The sequence below is a fragment of the Saccostrea echinata genome, unplaced genomic scaffold (genome assembly GCF_033153115.1).
Source record: "Saccostrea echinata isolate AGI-Se365-2 ecotype Australia unplaced genomic scaffold, CSIRO_AGI_Sech_v1 ptg000046l, whole genome shotgun sequence".
In the NCBI taxonomy this organism is placed as follows: Eukaryota; Metazoa; Mollusca; class Bivalvia; order Ostreida; family Ostreidae; genus Saccostrea; species Saccostrea echinata.
In genome coordinates this window covers 6,373,192-6,394,585 of record NW_026889795.1, presented here as the reverse complement: position 1 = coordinate 6,394,585, position 21,394 = coordinate 6,373,192, and the positions used below count along the sequence as shown (strand labels likewise).

Below are 21,394 nucleotides of genomic sequence, written 5' to 3'. Positions count from 1 at the left end.
TCACCGGTATATGGTGACGTCTCTATATGAGTGAAAAATTCTCGAATGGGACGTAAAACAACATACAATCAATCAATCAATATTATCATCAACCTATTGAGGAGTTATTTTGGAAAGAGCATTGAAGGTTCCGACACTTGTTTGAAGGATTATCCTGTTACCATTTTTACGGTGTACCTAGTAAGTATAAACTCTATAACTTCCCTTACATTCGAACATTCCATACCAATTACACCCAACCCCTTAGGTTACCTGCTCTGCACACGCTTTGTTGAATATCAAAAATTGAAACGCCGGTTTAGAACATTAAATTGAACAGTACCGAAAGTAATTTTGACACTATGGCGCCACGAACTAAAAGGAAAATTAAAGGTGCAGTAAGCATGTCAGACTTATACAGCAGGCGAGGGGGTTATGAAAATGTATGTCACTATATATTTTATTTGAATACCTTGATTAAACTGGTGATATGATCCCCAAATACATTTCAAGTTGCTTGGACTGTATGTATCAAAAATAAAAAAAATCACATAACCCGTAATTTGACTAAAGGCGAGGTTCACGTGTAAAAACAATCAAACCACTTTCAAGCCCCTTATTAGATTTTCAAAGTAGTATTTTACAAGATGGTCTGTACTTTTCCTTGCATTTCAGTCATCTTAGATTTTATCTTAATTGTTTATTAATTCGTTATTACAGTTTTTTTTTTCTGTTTTTATTAAACATCATTTAATTCAAAAATCATTTAGAGATCTGAGTGATATCATACTGATAATATTCCTTGCTATTATATTTTATAGCTCTTATTTGTCGGGTGTTCGCGGGGGAGGGGGGATTGATCTGTTGTTTTGTTTTTAAATCACATTCCACTAGATGGGAACAACAAAGCTATGAAAAATTTATTTGTAAAACTCTCAAAATGAAGCTTAAAATTAATAACTACATGGATGTGTGAATGTGATCCTTATAGGGCATGAGGTTTGAAATATATATACATATACATACAAATGAAAATCTTTCTGCACAAAATTAATTTCAAGAAAAATTATTATTAAATGCATTTTTTTATCGGGGATTAGAGGTGTGTTTTAGTTAAAAAAATAATTTCGGGTTATGTATTCCATTTTAGACATCTAAATTACAACGATTAAATGTTAATAATTAATCGTTTGTAGGTCGAGACAAGGAATTTTCCAGTAAGGGGAGTTACAAAAGTAAAAAAAAAATACATTATCATATGCATGCATTTCCTTTTCCTTACAATTGCTATCCTACTTTTTGTTGGTTTATGCTTCACCAGAAATAATTTGTTTAATGTGTGTGTGTTAAATTCATAAAAAAAAATAAATGTGTGGAATGCAGTTTGTGTTAAAAATTAATGCAAATAGCCTCTATACAAATCTATTTACTCTTATTGTGCTTTCATAACAAAAATCTTTTTATAATGAGATTGCATGTGATATACGTAAAATAAAGTGCTATGTTGTTGATAACAAGAATGTATGGAATGCAGTTAAAGATCAAAATACATGAAAATAGCCTTTTCAATGTCAGTGTATTCTTAATTATGTTCGAGTTTGTTTTTACATACATGTACTTGAATTTGCCAATTTGACACCAAAAACATACCGTAATACCAAGATGAAAATGAAGATTCAGTACTTTTTTCAGTTTCAGTTAAGTTTTATTACTTATTTATTTTGAGTTGATAAAGAAGTTTTTTTAATTTAAAATTTATCATTATATTTTCTCTATAAGTTTTTCTATGGGAATGAAATATTTTTCAATGAATGTAATTTTTTCACGATTAATTTTGTGGAATATATATGTAAATTCTATGTTCATGTATTATTGTTAATCCATCATAATTTTTTTTTCCACATTCCTCATCATAATGGAACAAAAAGATTGTGCAATTTGCAATCTTACTGAAAATAATGGATCGCTATTGACATGTTTCAGAGAAAGAGGACGTCAGGGCAATAACTCTGCAGCAAAGAAGCGAGAAGACAATATTGTTACAGAGGCTGGACATTTTCACATTAATAATGCAAGAATTGAATTTGCAGCTTGTCGAAGTGTCACAACACCAGAAGTGCCTCGTTTTTCAAAGATAATGATGTCGTCTTTAAAATAATCTTTATAACGTTTTGTCGAAAACTTTGGTGTGTATGCAAGATCATCACAGTTATTTGTCATCATATTGACAAGATCATTTATAGTGACTTGGTCATCAGGATGCTTTTCCAAAAAGAAACAATTTCAGGAAAATGGTCATCTGCAGTACTTGGGCGCCCCTTTTTTGCAGGAATTTCATCAAGTGATGAAAAAACAGCAGGCACTGGTTTTGGGTTCAATAGTTACAGCTGCATATTTGATGATATACTGCATCAGCAGCATGTAAATCATTAACTGATTCAATACGACCTTTGACTTCAATAGATCGTTTGTCATTTCGCTCATTGCAAGTTTGAATAATGCTAGTCTGAAAATCCAAAGGCCTAACACAATAAATATCAACTGCAATTTCTTATTCTTCTTCGCTACCTTTCCACAGAAAAAGCAATGGGTAGCAAAGTTGAATTGAGTTTCTGAACGGAGTTGGCTTGTATTCACCAGAATTGCTTTCATTGCTGTTTTCTGAAACTTTTTTAGACTTTTACTTTAGGCCAAAGCTAGGTTCAGACGATAATAAACGTTCTATTATTGTGACAGCTCCAAAACTTAAAAAAAGTGAAATTTTCTCCAAGGAAATAGATAAGGAATATTATCCTTCATCGGGAATGAATAATACTACGGACCTTGCTGTTTTGATAGGAGACAACATCTATTCATTGAGAATTTCTGTTATTGGCCAAGCTATTATGATGGCAATGAGACCCAGAGGTTTCCTTCCACCATTACAGATAGGCTTGACTGCCCAACTACATCAATTGTTTGGGTCTAGATTTCTTGTAAAGTCTTTGTTTGATTTGGGATTTTGCTCTTCGTACACGGAAATTCAGAGGTTTGAAAGAAGTGCTTCTCTTTCTCAATGTATCCCTATTCCAGGAATTTACAGTGGTTCCCCCTTTTTTTTTTAAAATTTATCGCAGATAATGTCGATCATAATATCGGTATCCTAGATGGCAATGGAACCTTTCATGGAATGGGAATTATAGCAGCTGTCACCCCAAGCTACCCTATGCACCTAAAAATTAAAAGGTTAGCAGCAACATCGGAAAATCTTAAATTTGTTGGAAAAATAAGTGAACTGCTACAATACTCCTTCTAATGAAATGACAGATATAAAATTCGAAAACATCAGTGACCTTACATTTACTGATATTTCACAAAAAATGGATACTTTGATGAAAGTCCTATGGCATTTAAAATATCCAACACCTGGATAGTTCGGAATATGACAGAGGGCATACAAAGGGGAATATCTGGAAAGACTTTTGGACTTCCCGACTTCCTGGAGACCGGTCCTTCGGATGAGACCGTATAAACCGAGGTCCCGTGTGCAGTAGGTATTGGCACGAAAATGATCTCTCACTCCTCAATGGCCCTGAGTGCCACGTATAGATATAAATTTGCAGCCCTCCACCGGCACGTGGTGGCGTTTCCATATGAGTGAGAAATTCTCGAGAGGGGTGTTAAACAACAAATAAAATAACATATTTCTACCTTATGGATATGCAAAACCTCCCCCAAGGAACATCCTGATGTTTATAAAAATTTCTTGGACGGTCATCATGCTTTGCGTCGAACAGATAGGCATTGGACAGGACTTTCGTCGGATCACGTTATTGAGCAAGTTCTGATAAGGAGCATAAAGCCTTCGGGTGGCCTTAAAAGAGGGGGGTGTGACAGAAACCCAATGCTATCAATGCCAGCATGTGCAAGGGTCAGTAATGCAATGAATGAAGTAACTGGTACTGGATTAGTGACAAGTGAGCAACACAAAGAGGCACGTGATAAGAGAAGACATTTTGACAATGTTTCCTTTCTTCAGGAAAGAGACTCTTTCGAGAGCAATCCTGCACTATAATCCTGAAATATAGAAACAGAAGTAACGGCAGATAAAAATGTGAACGTAGATCACGCTAAAGCCGTTGGTCAGGCCATCATTGATTCAATGATTGGAGAATACTCAAATACTCATTTAAAAGATCTAAGCAAGTTGTTCTCATGAAAACAAGAAACTTTATCAAAATTGACAATGAGTCTGTGCAGATTGATCCCCGGTTACTCTTTCAAAGACTACCATCAGCAGCAAACAACATGGGTATGTTGCAAACGTTCTTTTATATGAGCTATCAAGTGCACTACCATCAGTCTCTGACTCCAATGGATTGATGAGAAAATCTCACAAATCAACACTAGCAGAGTACATGTGGAACCTCAGAGACTGTCAAGCTGATGGCATTATGGAAAATATGACGCATGTTATTAATGGTGGTAATCTTTTGTGACGCGCCCCATTGATGAAGGGAAAGACATCTGATCAGATTTGCTGTCCGTATAATGAGTATTTGCAAAAAATATAGAAAATGCTTTTGTCATCTTTGATGGCTTTACCTGCCAACCAAGTACCAAAGACATGGCGCATCTGAGAAGATCTAAAGAAATACATGCTTTGATCTGCACACTCCATTCAAGTCCAGCAAAGATGTCTTTCTTACAAACACAAAACAAACAACGATTCACCATTCTTCTTTCAGAGATTTTGGAGAAATCAGGGTGCAATGTCTTGCATGCAGAAGGTGACACCGACCTTAAAATAGTCCAGACAGCAATCTCATTATCTTCAACAAAAACCGTCATAGTCTTTGAGATATTGATTCTCTTGTCTCATTTTAGTTATTCGGGACTCCATGATATATATTTTGAAGATGTTTTCAAAAAAGACTTGAAGTGCAAAGTATGGGATATAAAGAAGACCAGAAATGTCATTGGTGATGATGCTACGATGACCGACAGCGGCCGCCACTTTTGATAGAGAATATTGTCATTTTGTAAAGCGTTTTTGTCAATTTTCGTTGCCAAATTACAACTAAACTGGTAATGTTATATGTACATGTACAATTAATAAACTGACAATTTCCACCGGAGAAAATCATTAAAATTCCTTCATGTGATATGAAATGAAGATACATAAAACAGGTTACTCGAAAGTGATAAGCTTAAGGTTCTAGCAGAATTGCAAAATCGAGGTAATTCTAGATTAGTATTGTCTTCTAGATATACTTTCTCGACAGATTGTAGCAATTAATTCATAAAATTCATTGTTGGTGTACGTGTTGGTCACATCATAGGTCACATCGAGGATGAAATTTTTTGGATGTATTAGAAATTTGATTTTTGTGTATAATCAGACGTGTCTTTGATGTATGAATTTTGATTTTTTAACAATGCGCATAAGATAATTCATCATAGTAGTGACCTACCGGTATGTTTTCCTTTGTCGTGCCACATTGAAAAATAATTGGCCAACCAGGTGGAAGGCTGGAGACTGCGTTGGCCTTTCAAAAGTGTTTCAAGCACTTGATTATTAATTTTATATATTTTGAGAGCAAATATAGTCCCCATTTAGGTTCTCATTTTATTCTTGCTTTAAAAGTGTAGTGTTTTTGATCCATTCCAAAAACTTTAGACAAGATGCTCTCATGTAGAGCTGCACATATCATCATGTTTTTCTACTTCTACATGAAAGATAGAATCGAGCTGTCTCACGCACTCTGAGATCCTAGGAAATTGATGTATATCCATTACAACAAATGTATTATTTTTATCCGCTTTTTTAATTACAATCCCAAAAATATTTTTTAATGATACAACAAGAAAGAAAGGTTTCAAAATGACAATTTTACATGTTCGTCTAGCATCTAGGATTATCTCATGCAGGCAAACTAAGAGTGAAAATCATTAGAATGCTCCTTATCTCTATCAAGTCACCTGTTTTATGTTTTTTTAATTTCATACCACACGAAAGAATTTTAATGTTTTTCGCTGTTGAAAATTGTCAGTGTAAAGATTGTACATGTACATATAGCATTACCAGTTTAGTTGTAATATGTCAACGAAAATTGACAAAAACGCTGTACAAAATGACAATATTCTTAATTGGAAAGTGGCGGCCGATGTCGGCCATCGTATGATGCAGCTCTTTTGCTTACTGCCATACATGCACTAACTGAATGCGACACTACTTCCAGGATGTTCGACCTAGGAAAAATTGCTGCGTTTAAGAAACTAAAAGTATCTTATTATTAAAAAGAAAATCATTGAATTTTCTCGTGTATTACATCCAGTTAAGAACAAGTACCTAATGCAGGTTCTGAAGTTGTCTCTTGCCTTTATGGAGGCCTTCCTAATGAAGGGTTAGATATTCTGCGATACAGAACATTTTGAATAAAACTGGATCTATTGCAATTCAGTGTCAAAACTTACCATCAAAATCAGATGATGCATCTTTTCATATAATGAGAGCATTTCATAAAAAATTTGGTTGGAAGGAACAAATTTACCTGAAACGGAATGGGTGTGGTACCTGTCATCTGAAAGCTTTTATCCAATCAAAACTAGCAAAACTCCAGCTCCTGTATATCTAATCAAAATGATGCGTTGTCAATGCAAAACAAGCTGCGACAATTATCGGTGCAGTTGTTGAAAAAACGGTCTAGCGTGTGTAATCAGTTGTTCTGAATGTCATGAAAATTGTTCAAACGCTTGTTCTTCAGAATTGTCTGACGACAAAATTTTGATGCTGTAATCCAAAATCAATGATTTACACAAGATGAAACACTTCCTTTTAACTTGGCTTAATGGTGGCTTATAAGTCCTTAATGATGGCTTAATGGTTGTCTTTAAGTCACCATTAAGCATCATTAAGCTATCGTTAAGTAATAAATACACCACCATTAAGTTACCATTTAAGTTAAGCCATTTCAAAGTCCTTAATAGGTGCTTAAAGGTAGCTTAAAGGTAGCTTAATGGTGGCTTGTAGGCGCTTAATGGTAGCTTCTAGACAATCTTTAAGTCACCATTAAGCTACCATTAAGCCAAACTTATAGGTGCTTAATGTCCAAACTCCATTAAGCTACCATTAAACCACCTTTAAGCCACCATTAAGTCACCATTAAGCAGTCGATAAAACTGCTTTTATAGGTAAAATATTATGTTTATAATGATTTTCTCTCACAAATTATAAATGTCGAGTTTACACATTTATTAATTTGGCAAAAATAATGTAAAAGAAAGAAAAGTAAAAAAATAAAGAAAAAATTAAAATGAAATAAAAGCGGTCCAGTCAGGATTATACTTAATTTTAAGAAAAGCTACATTGTCCAAGTGTTTTGTGATTAACAGTCCATCCAGGTACTTAATAAGGGAATACCGGAAAAGAATTTTCAGAATGTGTTCAAATGAAGAAAATACATATATTGCGTCAAGTAATGTTCGTTTATCCAATCATGGGGCGAATATTTTTATTGAATCATTTTTCGTGTGAAGAAACAGTTTAACGCTTAAATTGACATCTCTTTCTCATTTTTAAAGTCCAAATCTAAAGATGAAAGATGAAAGTGTAAATACTTCTACATTTGTAGGGGTAGAATGCTGAGTGGAGTGGATTGCAGTAAAGTGGAGTCTTGGAGTTGAGTCTTTATTGTAACAAAACAAAGAGTTTCAAAAATTTATGTCACATTTAATGCCCAATTTGCCTTTCATAATAATTTTACCTATGCAAGTATTTAAATTCCAAACCTTTAGCAATAGTACTATATATACAATGACCTTGTCAGCAAATACAATCTATCATTAAGTCAAATGCTGACTGACGTTTTTTCAAACTAATTGTTAGGCCATTTTTACACACTGAATTGTCGACGGATTTTTCTGTTATTTCCCGATCATGACAAGGAGCACACGGCGGGTGTGACCGGTCGGCAGGGGATGCTCACTCCTCCATGGCACCTCCTCCCACCTCTGATGTTTTAGACGTCCGTGTTTGCTCTGATCCTGATTTGTATTGTTTAATGGACTTTTGAGCTCGAATACTGTTCGTTATTTCCATATATTTCAAAAGATTTAAAACTCACTGGACAGGTTAGGAATTTAAATACTCCTGCTGGTCAGTTTGGGCTTATCAGCATCATCATCCTTTGCTGCATTACATTTTGTAGACATTTCTCATAAAGTAGTTTCAATTAAACATATTGTTGAAATGTGTGTATAATGTACTTATATTTAAAGTGGTAACAATGTGACGTTAACATTGTAATAAGGTTTGTACAGTACATGCACTAAGTAAAATACTTGTAATGTGTATTCATTGTACATGTATGAGTAAATGGCCATGTCTAATGTGTGAACAGTAATTTTGAGTACAAAGTATGAGTAAAGTATGTAAACATGCATATTTAGTATTTTATTTATAAATATAAATATATATATATATATATATATATATATATATATATATATATATATATATATATATATATATATATATATATATATATATATATAACTTGGTAGTATACATAGTTTCTTTTTTTCGCTAGTATATATATTGCAATCTTGATTCCCTATTTGTTGTTAAAAGAAAAAGCTTCTAATGTCTTAATATTACAACACAATGTACTTGTTTATAGAAATGATTTTGCATTTTCAATTGAAATTGATAAGAATAATCAACTGCTCTTTATTTACGAGCAATGTCCTTGAGATATGCATGTTTTACAAATCAATAGTTTAAGTGTGTGTCCATGTAACTAAGGACAACACTGATTCCGCTGTTTAATTATGCAAAGTGTGTATTGACAAAATGTTGCTATTACCTTTTACTTTAAAAAAAATCATTTAAAAAATCAATGGAATTCTTTGGACTTAAAAAGATAATTTGTCTCAAGAGGTGCATGATTTTTAATTATTATTTGATTTGCTGCGCAGAAACACTTTATTTCATATCTCCAATGCCTCTAATGTATACTTTGGCAGTGGATAAATTCTTATGAATATGCACGATATTCTGAGAAAAAAAGCTCATTGTTGTTTCCTTGTAGCCCTGCTCCAGTTAGGAACGGCATTGATATTATTCGACAGAAAAAAATTCCTGGAACAGAATTTCAATTAAATATTTCAATCAAAAATGCTTAGCATCAGTTATTAGAGCCCTGAATGCAAGATATACGTAGATATTTTCACAACTGAGTTGAAATCAATAATAAAAGCATTTATAGCGCCGTTGATATATTGTCTAAGCAAATCACTAAACCCCTGGGTTTCAATGTAATAGAAATTCCAAAGTAAGTATAAATATATGTAAAAATACGCACATCACAAAATATTCTGATCTTCACATTACAGTACAATTCTAACAGGTTCTTTTCTTGGAAATATAAGCAAAAGAAAATACTTACAAATTTCAATGAACGCTACGATAAGTTAACTACGTCTTGCACATTTGCATCTAACAAAGCATACGTGAAAAAAAATTGTGAAAACAGGTGATCATGAAATGTGAGGATAACGAACAGTATTCATACTCAAAAGTCCATTTTTAAAAACAATACAAATTGTGAGGAGAAGAAACACAAGCCTCTGAAAACATTACAGGTGTGATCAGGTGCCCTGAAGGAGTAAGCACTACCTGTCGATTGGTCACAACAGCCGGGAACCCCTCTTTTGATCAGGTGAATGGATAATTCGTAGCTAAATGTAAATCAATACGTAAATAATGGTTCAAACAATTTATCTAAAACGTCAGTAAGCATTCGAGTTTACGATGGATTGCATTTTAAAATTAAACAATTATATCGGCCGTAAATTTTGCGAAATGTTGTCTTTAAGGATATACCCCCCCCCCCCCCCGCACAAAAAAATCCCGTTGTTTATTTTTGGTTATTTTGTATATTTTATACATGTTTATATCTACTATGTCTATGCACATTTTGGACAAAATCGTTTGAGTCGTTTTTGGACAGGAAGTTCCAAACGTTACCCCCCCCCCCCTCTTTGGCTGTTCACTTGGAGAGGAAAATTGTAGCCAACCAACTATATAATCCTTGTTTTTCGAAAAAGGCGGGTTAACCTAGCTGTAAAATTTTAATGACTTATTCATTTAACCATTAAACACAATTAAAGTAATTTTGTAGAGCTACATATCGACAAAAACAATTTTGAAGAACTTAGACTGAAATACTATTGTTTATCTTAGCCTTAAAACTGCGCGTTTTCAATTTAAATATTTTTTATGAAGAAAAAAAATCTGTCGTTTAATTTTGGGAAAAAAAACTTTCTACATGTACCTAGTTGCCAATGTAATCTTGACAATTTTTTTTGTATTTTTTTTAAGACCTGTTTTGAAATCATAACAGAAAATTCCCCCTTTACTCCCTAAGTAACGTTTTTCACAGAGTCTTTCAGACTTGGGACAAAAACAATGCTATGAATCTATAAATACACATGAAAAATCCAAGCTGGAAAACATCTTTTGCTTTTTATATGTTATTTACATTATTTTTTATCACAAACGTAAAACTTAACAGTGCATTTAAATGTAGATGTATAGGAAACATCTGAAATTTACGAACCCCTTTTTTTCTTTGCAACGCAGGCCATTCGAGCTTGATGAAACATCGGTTGCATCTGCAGATAGATTTAGTCTATTGAATCCCTGATTATTCATGCTATGCTTATATATTCAAGATTAAATATTGAATATTTCTATTTTTTGTATTTAGTGAAGCTCATTTTTCTAAGGAATTTTATTTTTTTCTGTCCACGTGTCCAGTTTGTAATCCATACATGTGTATTCGGTTTCATACTTACAACGTTATATGAATTTGACTTGCTAAGCAAATGAAGTTTCCACCTACATGTAGCGTTTATCTTTCTAAGCTTTAGATTTTTTGTCAAAATACCATGAACACGTGCTAAGGACATGTTTGTCATCCGCGCAAATTACCTGTTTTAAATTTAGCAACCCACATACAAACAGACCTATGAGACATTTGATCATTCCCATAGATATCACAGACCTCACGATGAACATCTACGGGCTTAATGCCAAGTAAGGACCTACCTTTTATCAGGTTGGGCACAGTTTCTTTTCAGAGAAGTATTACTATAAAACGGGATTATTCCTCTTTTCAGTAATAAAAAACATTTCTGTATACGGGAATTTTCGTCATATTTTTAAAATAATGCCCCAAATCCGTTTATTAAATAAAAAGTGCATGAAAAATACGATGTGATGTGTTTAAACTTTATCACATCAACCTCGCTGACAGAAAAATTCGGTCCTTTAGTGCTAAAGACGGGAGTAAGATGAGATTTAATCGTACGACATCATAAGTATTCTTCAAACGGATGTGAATATTTCCCTTATAAGTTATATTATTATTAGTTCAAAAACGGAAAAATTCATAGCTTGGTTACGTGGAGGTGATATCTTTTGAACATGCATAAGAATTTAAACTCACGTGCAGCAGTAATCCACGACTTTTACTTTAATTTTCCCTGTTGATATATGATACGAAAAGTATGGAATCTTATAAGGGCATTCATGCTAAAACCATCTTTGAAAGACTATGTTTTAAAATTTAATATTTCAAATCATTATTTTCATCTGTAAAAGAAGCAGTGGTATAAAAAATTATTTCACGATGTCTTTGAAAGAAATGATATAAAATTAAAATAGAACGAATAATTTCATGAACGAGTTAGCAAGTGCTGAACGTATTCAATCTCACAATTTTAAGACAGATAAGCTTCCGTAAGAAATTTATATCGTAGAAATATTTCATCTCTCTTTTTCAACATTTTGCAGCAATGAATATTGTAGTTTTGAGCACACATACACTTAATAGACTATAAATATTTAGAGGATGTGAAATATTCTTGCACTTATTCTTTTATTCAAAGCAAACACGAGAATAGAGAGTAAACGAGTGAAAATTCCCGTATACAGTAATGTTTTTTATTACTGAAAAGAGGAACAATCCCGTTTCATAGTAATACTTCCCCGAAAAAGGAACTGTGCCCAACCTGTTTATATAGCCCCCAATTTCAAGTGCATTGTTTGCTCTTTTATCAGTCAGTCTTTTTGAGTATAGTGAAATGAATACGCTATAAAACATTGTACACTGTAGCTAAGTCAGTGAAATTGTGAACAATTTTCACGCAAAAAAGGCTAAATGACATTATTTTGGAACACTCCTCGTACATCTTTTTCTCAGTGACACATTACACAGTCTAATCTGTACTGCATTGTCTTATCAGTGACACATTTCACAGTGCAATCTGTACTACATTGTTTTATCAGTGATACATTACACAGTGTAATCTGTACTACATTGTTTTATCAGTGACACATTACACAGTCTAATCTGTACTACATTGTTTTATCAGTGATATATTACACAGTGTAATCTGTATTACATTGTTTTATCAGTGATACATTACACAGTGTAATCTGTACTACATTGTTTTATCAGTGATACATTACACAGTGTAATCTGTACTACATTGTTTTATCAGTGATATATTACACAGTGTAATCTGTACTACATTGATTTATCAGTTACACATTACACAGTGTAATATGTACTACATTGTTTTATCAGTGACACATTACACAGTCTAATCTGTACTACATTGTTTTATCAGTGATACATTACACAATCTAATCTGTACTACATTGTTTTATCAGTAATACATTACACAGTTCTAATCTGTACTACATTGTTTTATCAGTGATACATTACACAGTGTAATATGTACTCCATTGTTTTATCAGTGATACATTACATCTTCTAATCTGTACTACATTGTTTTATCAGTGATACATTACACAGTTCTAATCTGTACTACATTGTTTTATCAGTGATACATTACACAGTCTAATCTGTATTACATTGTTTTATCAGTGACACATTACACAGTCCAATCTGTACTACATTGTTTTATCAGTGATACATTACACAGTGTAATCTGTACTACAATGTCTTATCAGTGATACAATACACAGTGTAATATGTACTTCATTGTTTTATCAGTGACACATTACACAGTCCAATATGTACTACATTGTTTTATCAGTGATATATTACACAGTCTAATCTGTACTATATTGTTTTATCAGTGACACATTACACAGTGTAATCTGTACTACATTGTTTTATCAGTGATATATTACACAGCTTTATCTGTACTACATTGTTTTATCAGTGACACATTACACAGTCTTATCTGTTCTACATTGTTTTATCAGTGATACATTACACAGTGTAATATGTACTACATTGTTTTATCAATGATACATTACACAGTCTAATCTGTACTACATTGTTTTATCAGTGACACATTACACAGTCTTATCTGTACTACATTGTTTTACCAGTGATATATTACACAGTCTTATCTGTACTACATTGTTTTATCAGTGATACATTACACCTTCTAATCTGTACTACATTGTTTTATCAGTGACACATTACACAGTCTTATCTATACTACATTGTTTTATCAGTGATATATTACACAGTCTTATCTGTACTACATTGTTTTATCAGTGACACATTACACAGTGTAATCTGTACTACATTGTTTCATCAGTCATACATTACACACTCCAATCTGTATTACATTGTTTTATCAGTGACACATTACACAGTGTAATCTGTATTACATTGTTTTATCAGTGATACATTACACACTCTAATCTGTATTACATTGTTTTATCAGTGATACATTACACAGTGTAATCTGTACTACATTGTTTTATCAGTGACAAATTACACACTCTAATCTGTGTTACATTGTTTTATCAGTGATATATTACACAGTCTAATCTGCACTACATTGTTTTATCAGTGATACATTACACAGTTCTAATCTGTACTACATTGTTTTATCAGTGATACATTACACAATGTAATCTGTACTACATTGTTTTATCAGTGATACATTACACAGTGTAATTTGTACTACATTGTTTATCAGTGATACATTACACAGTGTAATCTGTACTGCATTGTTTTATCAGTGATACATTACACAGTGTAATCTGTACTACATTGTTTCATCAGTGACACATTACACAGAGTAATCTGTACTACATTGTTTTATCGGTGACACATTACACACTCTAATCTCTACTACATTATTTTATCAGTGATACATTACACAATCTAATCTGTACTACAATGTTTTATCAGTGATACATTACACAGTCTAATCTGTACTACATTGTTTTATCAGTGAAACATTACACAGTGTAATCTGTACTACATTGCTTTATCAGTGACACATTACACAGTGTAATCTGTAATACATTGTTTTATCAGTGAAACATTACACAGTGTAATCTGTACTACATTGTTTTATCAGTGACACATTACACAGTGTAATCTGTACTACATTGTTTTATCAGTGACACATTACACAGTGTAATCTGTACTACATTGTTTTATCAGTGACACATTACACAGTGTAATATGTACTACATTGTTTTATCAGTGACACATTACACACTCTAATCTGTACTACATTGTTTTATCAGTGATACATTACACAGTGTAATCTGTACTACATTGTTTTATCAGTGACACATTACACAGTGTAATATGTACTACATTGTTTTATCAGTGATACATTACACAGTCTAATCTGTACTCTTTGTTTTATCAGTGACACATTACACAGTCTTATCTGTACTACATTGTTTTATCAGTGATATATTACACAGTCTAATCTGTACTACATTGTTTTATCAGTGACACGTTACACAGTCTTATCTGTACTACATTGTTTTATCAGTGATACATTAGACAGTGTAATATGTACTACATTGTTTTATCAGTGATATATTACACAGTGTAATCTGTACTACATTGTTTTATCAGTGATATATTACACAGTGTAATCTGTACTACATTGATTTATCAGTTACACATTACACAGTGTAATATGTACTACATTGTTTTATCAGTGACACATTACACAGTTTAATCTGTACTACAATGTTTTATCAGTGACACATTACACAGTCTAATCTGTACTACATTGTTTTATCAGTGATACATTACACAATCTAATCTGTACTACATTGTTTTATCAGTAATACATTACACAGTTCTAATCTGTACTACATTGTTTTATCAGTGATACATTACACAGTGTAATATGTACTCCATTGTTTTATCAGTGATACATTACACCTTCTAATCTGTACTACATTGTTTTATCAGTGATACATTACACAGTTCTAATCTGTACTACATTGTTTTATCAGTGATACATTACACAGTCTAATCTGTATTACATTGTTTTATCAGTGACACATTACACAGTCCAATCTGTACTACATTGTTTTATCAGTGATACATTACTCAGTGTAATTTGTACTACATTGTTTTATCAGTGATACATTACACAGTGTAATCTGTACTACAATGTCTTATCAGTGATACAATACACAGTGTAATATGTACTACATTGTTTTATCAGTGACACATTACACAGTCCAATATGTACTACATTGTTTTGTCAGTGATATATTACACAGTCTAATCTGTACTATATTGTTTTATCAGTGACACATTACACAGTGTAATCTGTACTACATTGTTTTATCAGTGATATATTACACAGCTTTATCTGTACTACATTGTTTTATCAGTGACACATTACACAGTCTTATCTGTTCTACATTGTTTTATCAGTGATACATTAGACAGTGTAATATGTACTACATTGTTTTATCAGTGATACATTACACAATGTAATCTGTACTACATTGTTTTATCAGTGATACATTACACAGTGTAATTTGTACTACATTGTTTTATCAGTGATACATTACACAGTGTAATCTGTACTGCATTGTTTTATCAGTGATACATTACACAGTGTAATCTGTACTACATTGTTTCATCAGTGACACATTACACAGAGTAATCTGTACTACATTGTTTCATCAGTGACACATTACACACTCTAATCTCTACTACATTATTTTATCAGTGATACATTACACAATCTAATCTGTACTACAATGTTTTATCAGTGATACATTACACAGTCTAATCTGTACTACATTTTTTATCAGTGATACATTACACAGTGTAATCTGTACTACATTGTTTTATCAGTGAAACATTACACAGTGTAATCTGTACTACATTGCTTTATCAGTGACACATTACACAGTGTAATCTGTAATACATTGTTTTATCAGTGAAACATTACACAGTGTAATCTGTACTACATTGTTTTATCAGTGACACATTACACAGTGTAATCTGTACTACATTGTTTTATCAGTGATACATTACACAGTGTAATCTGTACTACATTGTTTTATCAGTGAAACATTACACAGTGTAATCTGTACTACATTGCTTTATCAGTGACACATTACACAGTGTAATCTGTAATACATTGTTTTATCAGTGAAACATTACACAGTGTAATCTGTACTACATTGTTTTATCAGTGACACATTACACAGTGTAATCTGTACTACATTGTTTTATCAGTGACACATTACACAGTGTAATCTGTACTACATTGTTTTATCAGTGACACATTACAAAGTGTAATATGTACTACATTGTTTTATCAGTGACACATTACACACTCTAATCTGTACTACATTGTTTTATCAGTGATACATTACACAGTGTAATCTGTACTACATTGTTTTATCAGTGACACATTACACAGTGTAATATGTACTACATTGTTTTATCAGTGATACATTACACAGTCTAATCTGTACTCTTTGTTTTATCAGTGACACATTACACAGTCTTATCTGTACTACATTGTTTTATCAGTGATATATTACACAGTCTAATCTGTACTACATTGTTTTATCAGTGACACGTTACACAGTCTTATCTGTACTACATTGTTTTATCAGTGATACATTAGACAGTGTAATATGTACTACATTGTTTTATCAGTGATACATTACACAGTGTAATATGTACTACATTGTTTTATCAGTGACACATTACACAGTCTTATCTGTACTACATTTTTTCATCATTGACGTATTACACAGTCTAATCTGTACTATATTGTTTTATCAGTGACGTATTACACAGTCTAATCTGTACTACATTGTTTTATCAGTGATATATTACACAGTGTAATCTGTACTACATTGTTTTATCAGTGATACATTACACTGTGTTTATAGGAAGAGTTTAAAAAGTTAAGTGTTTAAAGGAAAGGAGATGCAATGTTATGCAATATATCTAAAGTTATATGGCAGCCATTTTTACTCATTTAGATGCAATTTTGCATCAATAGTAAATATGAACAAGACAAAACCATCAACAATTCTGAAAATATAAAATATAAGTAAAATATCCAAATATAAAAAATTGTGTAGGCTCTGTGGTGTCATATTTCTTTCCAATATTGAACTAGAATTGGACATTGGTTGTGTAGTAAAGAACGATATCTGGATTGCAACAGTGAGTATTGTGTGAAAAAATACCTAAAATCTAACGTTAATAAATACAAGCACGTACGTTTACGTAGATTTTGAGTCTTTGGAATGCTGGGGCGTTATTCAAGTTTTTTAAAAAAAAACATTATATTAAATGCTCTTGATATTTTAACACAAATAGATGATGTTTTAAATTTGGATTGTTATTAAACATATTATAGTACCTAGTGTCCAGGTGGCATCTTAATTTTATTGAAAATAAAAGATAATGATTAAAAAGATCTGTCCTCCTGGTTCAGTGTCCAGCGGCGTTTGGCAAGTAATCAAAAGGTTCCTGTAATCAAAAGGTTCCTGGATCAAATCAAACTGTTTCTATATGCGTAAGATACCTATATACAGTGTCTTAAATCACCAACCTGAGAATGGGTAAAGACTTACGCTAGGAGTTACCTTGAGATGGACTGGCTTTTTATCCAAAAAATATCAATGATTCTCATCCACTTACAATGTAGCACTACAGTAATCATGTATATGACCCTAAGAACCCCATGGCCTCCGAAAGATTCAAGTCAGCTTTAAAAATAATTAAGTACATGTAGTATACATTGAGGAACTTTGAATATAAATTCGTATAAATGAAATTAAGTATAAATATCCACTGTCCTATTGTACTGCAATACGTTTGTTCTGTACTACATGTATATGCATTTAACATCCTTCATATATTTTCATCATACAATGCCTTGATCCAACTACTCACCCGCACTTCTGTTGTATCCAGATACCGTCATTGCACAAGGGTTGTCCCAAAAGTCGTAGACAGGAAAAATGATCTATTTTCGCTTTGCTAAATTAAGTTTCTTTTCTTGTCATAGTAAAAAAACAGCATTTTATGATCATGAATTTCAAGTTTCATGTTGATAACACACTTAATAAGAAAATAATGTAAAAATGAAAAAAAGCATATAAGTGTACATCGGCGCACGAAATCAAGCGCATATAACGTCATGATCATTTTATAGTACTGTCCAAAATGCTTAACAGGCGTCTCTTAAACATCCTATTAATATCTAAAATGAAAGATAAACACTCTTGACTGATGAACGTACTAAAATTTACTACTGCCCATGGGTTTTTTTTTTTTTAATCAGAATAGAATTTCTGTCGAAATTTAGTAATATCACCCTACATTGTTGGAAGCAGAGGTTGACGTACATCATGGTCCATGACGTTCCTTACCGTCTGATTGTAACAAACAGTACTCTACTTAAACTGTTAAATGCGTTACTATTCTCGGTACGAAGGTGAATACTGTCTTTAACTCATACCATTTTAAAAAAAATCCCTACTAAAGTTCTAGTTTGTAATGTCACTTCTGTACTCTTTCTCCACCTCTGAAGTGAAAAAAAAAAAATATTTGAAACATTTTCTCTTTCACCTCCGTGCGCCGCCAATACGTTGGACGACTTCATTTGCATTAAACTCAATTTCAACAACGCTTTAAGAATTACGACCACCAATTCTCTGTCTCTGTTGGTATTTATATGAAAATTTGACATGTTATTAAGAGTTTGTTTCATGTTTCATTGATATAAACTTCAGATTGATGTTTAACATATTACCAAAAAAAAAAAACAAAACAAATGCAATTGGATTAGTTACATGCGTTAATTATTCCGGATTTTGTTCGTGCGCCGAGAGACCATATCGGACTTCCTATAAATCGTCAGTAAATTTTTAATATATTTAAAAATTCACTATTTAAAGGAACATTGAATAAAATATGTCTATGCAAATTTTGGTTGGTATTTGTTGAATGTTAACAAAGTTATAAACATTGTCTACGACTTTTGGGACAACCCTCGGATATTTATAGTTTTCATCTCCGATGTAAAATGTGGTATACACAGCATGGGCCTGTTTTCCGTTATGTCTCTGGAGATCAATTCGGAGTTTTTTTTATTTACCATGGCATAATTTTTTAACAAAAAAAAATCAAAATCAATTAAATTATTATGTATAAAGATGTAGTCTTTTATGGATAAGTTTTTATTGAAATCAGACTCAGTTAGGGGGAAGAGAAGGATTTTATAAAAATTATTAGCGTATAAGAATTGTTGTAATCACGGTGACATTAAATATCAGAATGAAAGAAGTGAACGAGTGAATAACATGTATTGGACCAAACAAGTTGTTTTGAAATGCCTATTTAAAAGAGATGTTCCCCTCTCCATGCAGGTAACATATGAATGCATTAAGCACTTATACTAATTGTCAGAGATGTATTATAATTTTGTTTAAGTATTTTTTAAATGTTTCATTTGACTTGTCAAATAATGCAACATGACATAATCAGGAAAGTTTACATTAATCAGAATCTGAAATTTTATAACTTTTCTTTTTACAGAATTTGGTCACTCATTTACAACTTCATGTTGTTGATGGATTCCCCACTTTTGGCCCTTTGTATGGTAGATGACTCTATCCGTACGAAAGAGCTAATGGCTGCATTAGCTGACAATGCCTAAAGAAAGGAGCAGGGGAAGCCATCGTTATGAAGACATATGTTGTAAGTATTTGGATAAATATTATGCTTTAATACATTAAGGTTAGAATTACATGAATTATAATGGTAAAATATAAGTTAAACAGAAGAAAACAAACCCAAACTATTCATGATCATTGACGAGGCTTTTCTATTCAGAGGTGAAAGATTTGTTTTGTTACTTGTTCAACATTTTTTGCAGAGTCATCGCCCTTTAAAAAATAATTTATAAATGATGAACATTAATTAGAAGTACATTGTACATTTATTAATTAGCACAAAAGTTAATTGGTTTTTAATCATATGTTACAATATGTTTTAGGTATACGACTGGTGTTTGAATATGGTGATAAGCAAGCGGTTCAAGCCACCTGATGGTGCTGAGCAATTGTTGGCCAAAGTTCACCATTCACCTGAATTCACCACCAACCAATTCAGCCAATCCCAAGGCAAGATTGTCACCCTCACCGAGGGAATGTCCACACACGAGAGAGTTTTACCGAACTGCAATGAATATCAACACTTTCTTCTTCAGGAAAACTGCGCACGAAAAATCCATGTACATTTCAGAAGGCAGAAAGATTTGTTCAAAGAAACATTCCAGCAAAAACTCTTCTTTTGTGAAGGTTTTCAGCGGAAATGACCAGTTCGGCGAAGTTTGAATATTCCTTGAACATAATGTGAACTGCATGTTGCAGACATGGTTAGTGATAGACGTGTTTCCTTTAGGGGAGAGAAGAGATGGAGTTTGTGTTTTCGAAAACAGAATTCTGTTCCAGATACCTGTTTATGTAGACGTACTATGTGGCCCTCTTGTGTATGTTAAGGAAAACGTTTTGTATGTGTTAAACGACAGATGACTAAAATGTGTAGTTACATGTCTGTATGTGTACATGAATTGAAGTGTCCAATTAATTTCCCAAAATATTTGTACGGTTGTGTAATACTTTATTCAGAAGTGATAATGTGAAGACAGGAAAGACATGGCATTTGTATATATCTCTACAGGTAGTACTGTCTGATAAATAATCTCAAATATCTGGGATGATAGCAAGTGTTTATTCTCTTTCATCATCAATCCTTCTTCCAAAAAAAATTGCACGAGACTGAATTTTTAATATGCATTAAATTGTTTTAGCTATCAAAAATAAATTATGTCAATGAATATGAATTGTCATTACAAGAGAAGAATTAAATGTAGACCTTTATAGCAAAAATTAAGAATGGTGTGATAAAGAAGTTGTTAATTTTAAAAGTTTGAAAATATATTGGCTCATTAAAAGTTCTGTTGCATTTGCATGGTCAGGAATATGATGTGCCTTTAGTGATGAAATCCATAATACAGGCATTATCAGCACTTGTTCAGGATTATATATATATATATATATATATATATA

At 32.4% G+C, this 21,394-nt stretch overlaps 1 protein-coding gene across 1 annotated transcript in view; it reads left to right on the top strand.

The window, feature by feature from the left end:
* The window catches only part of LOC133201982 (uncharacterized), a 30,282-nt gene extending 9,642 nt beyond the window's left edge, over positions 1-20,640 (top strand). The window contains exon 3 of the mRNA XM_061337768.1: positions 20,320-20,640. Coding sequence (XP_061193752.1) covers positions 20,320-20,640 — 321 coding nt within the window. The remainder of the gene's footprint in view (positions 1-20,319) is intronic.
* Positions 20,641-21,394: the final 754 nt, after the last annotated feature.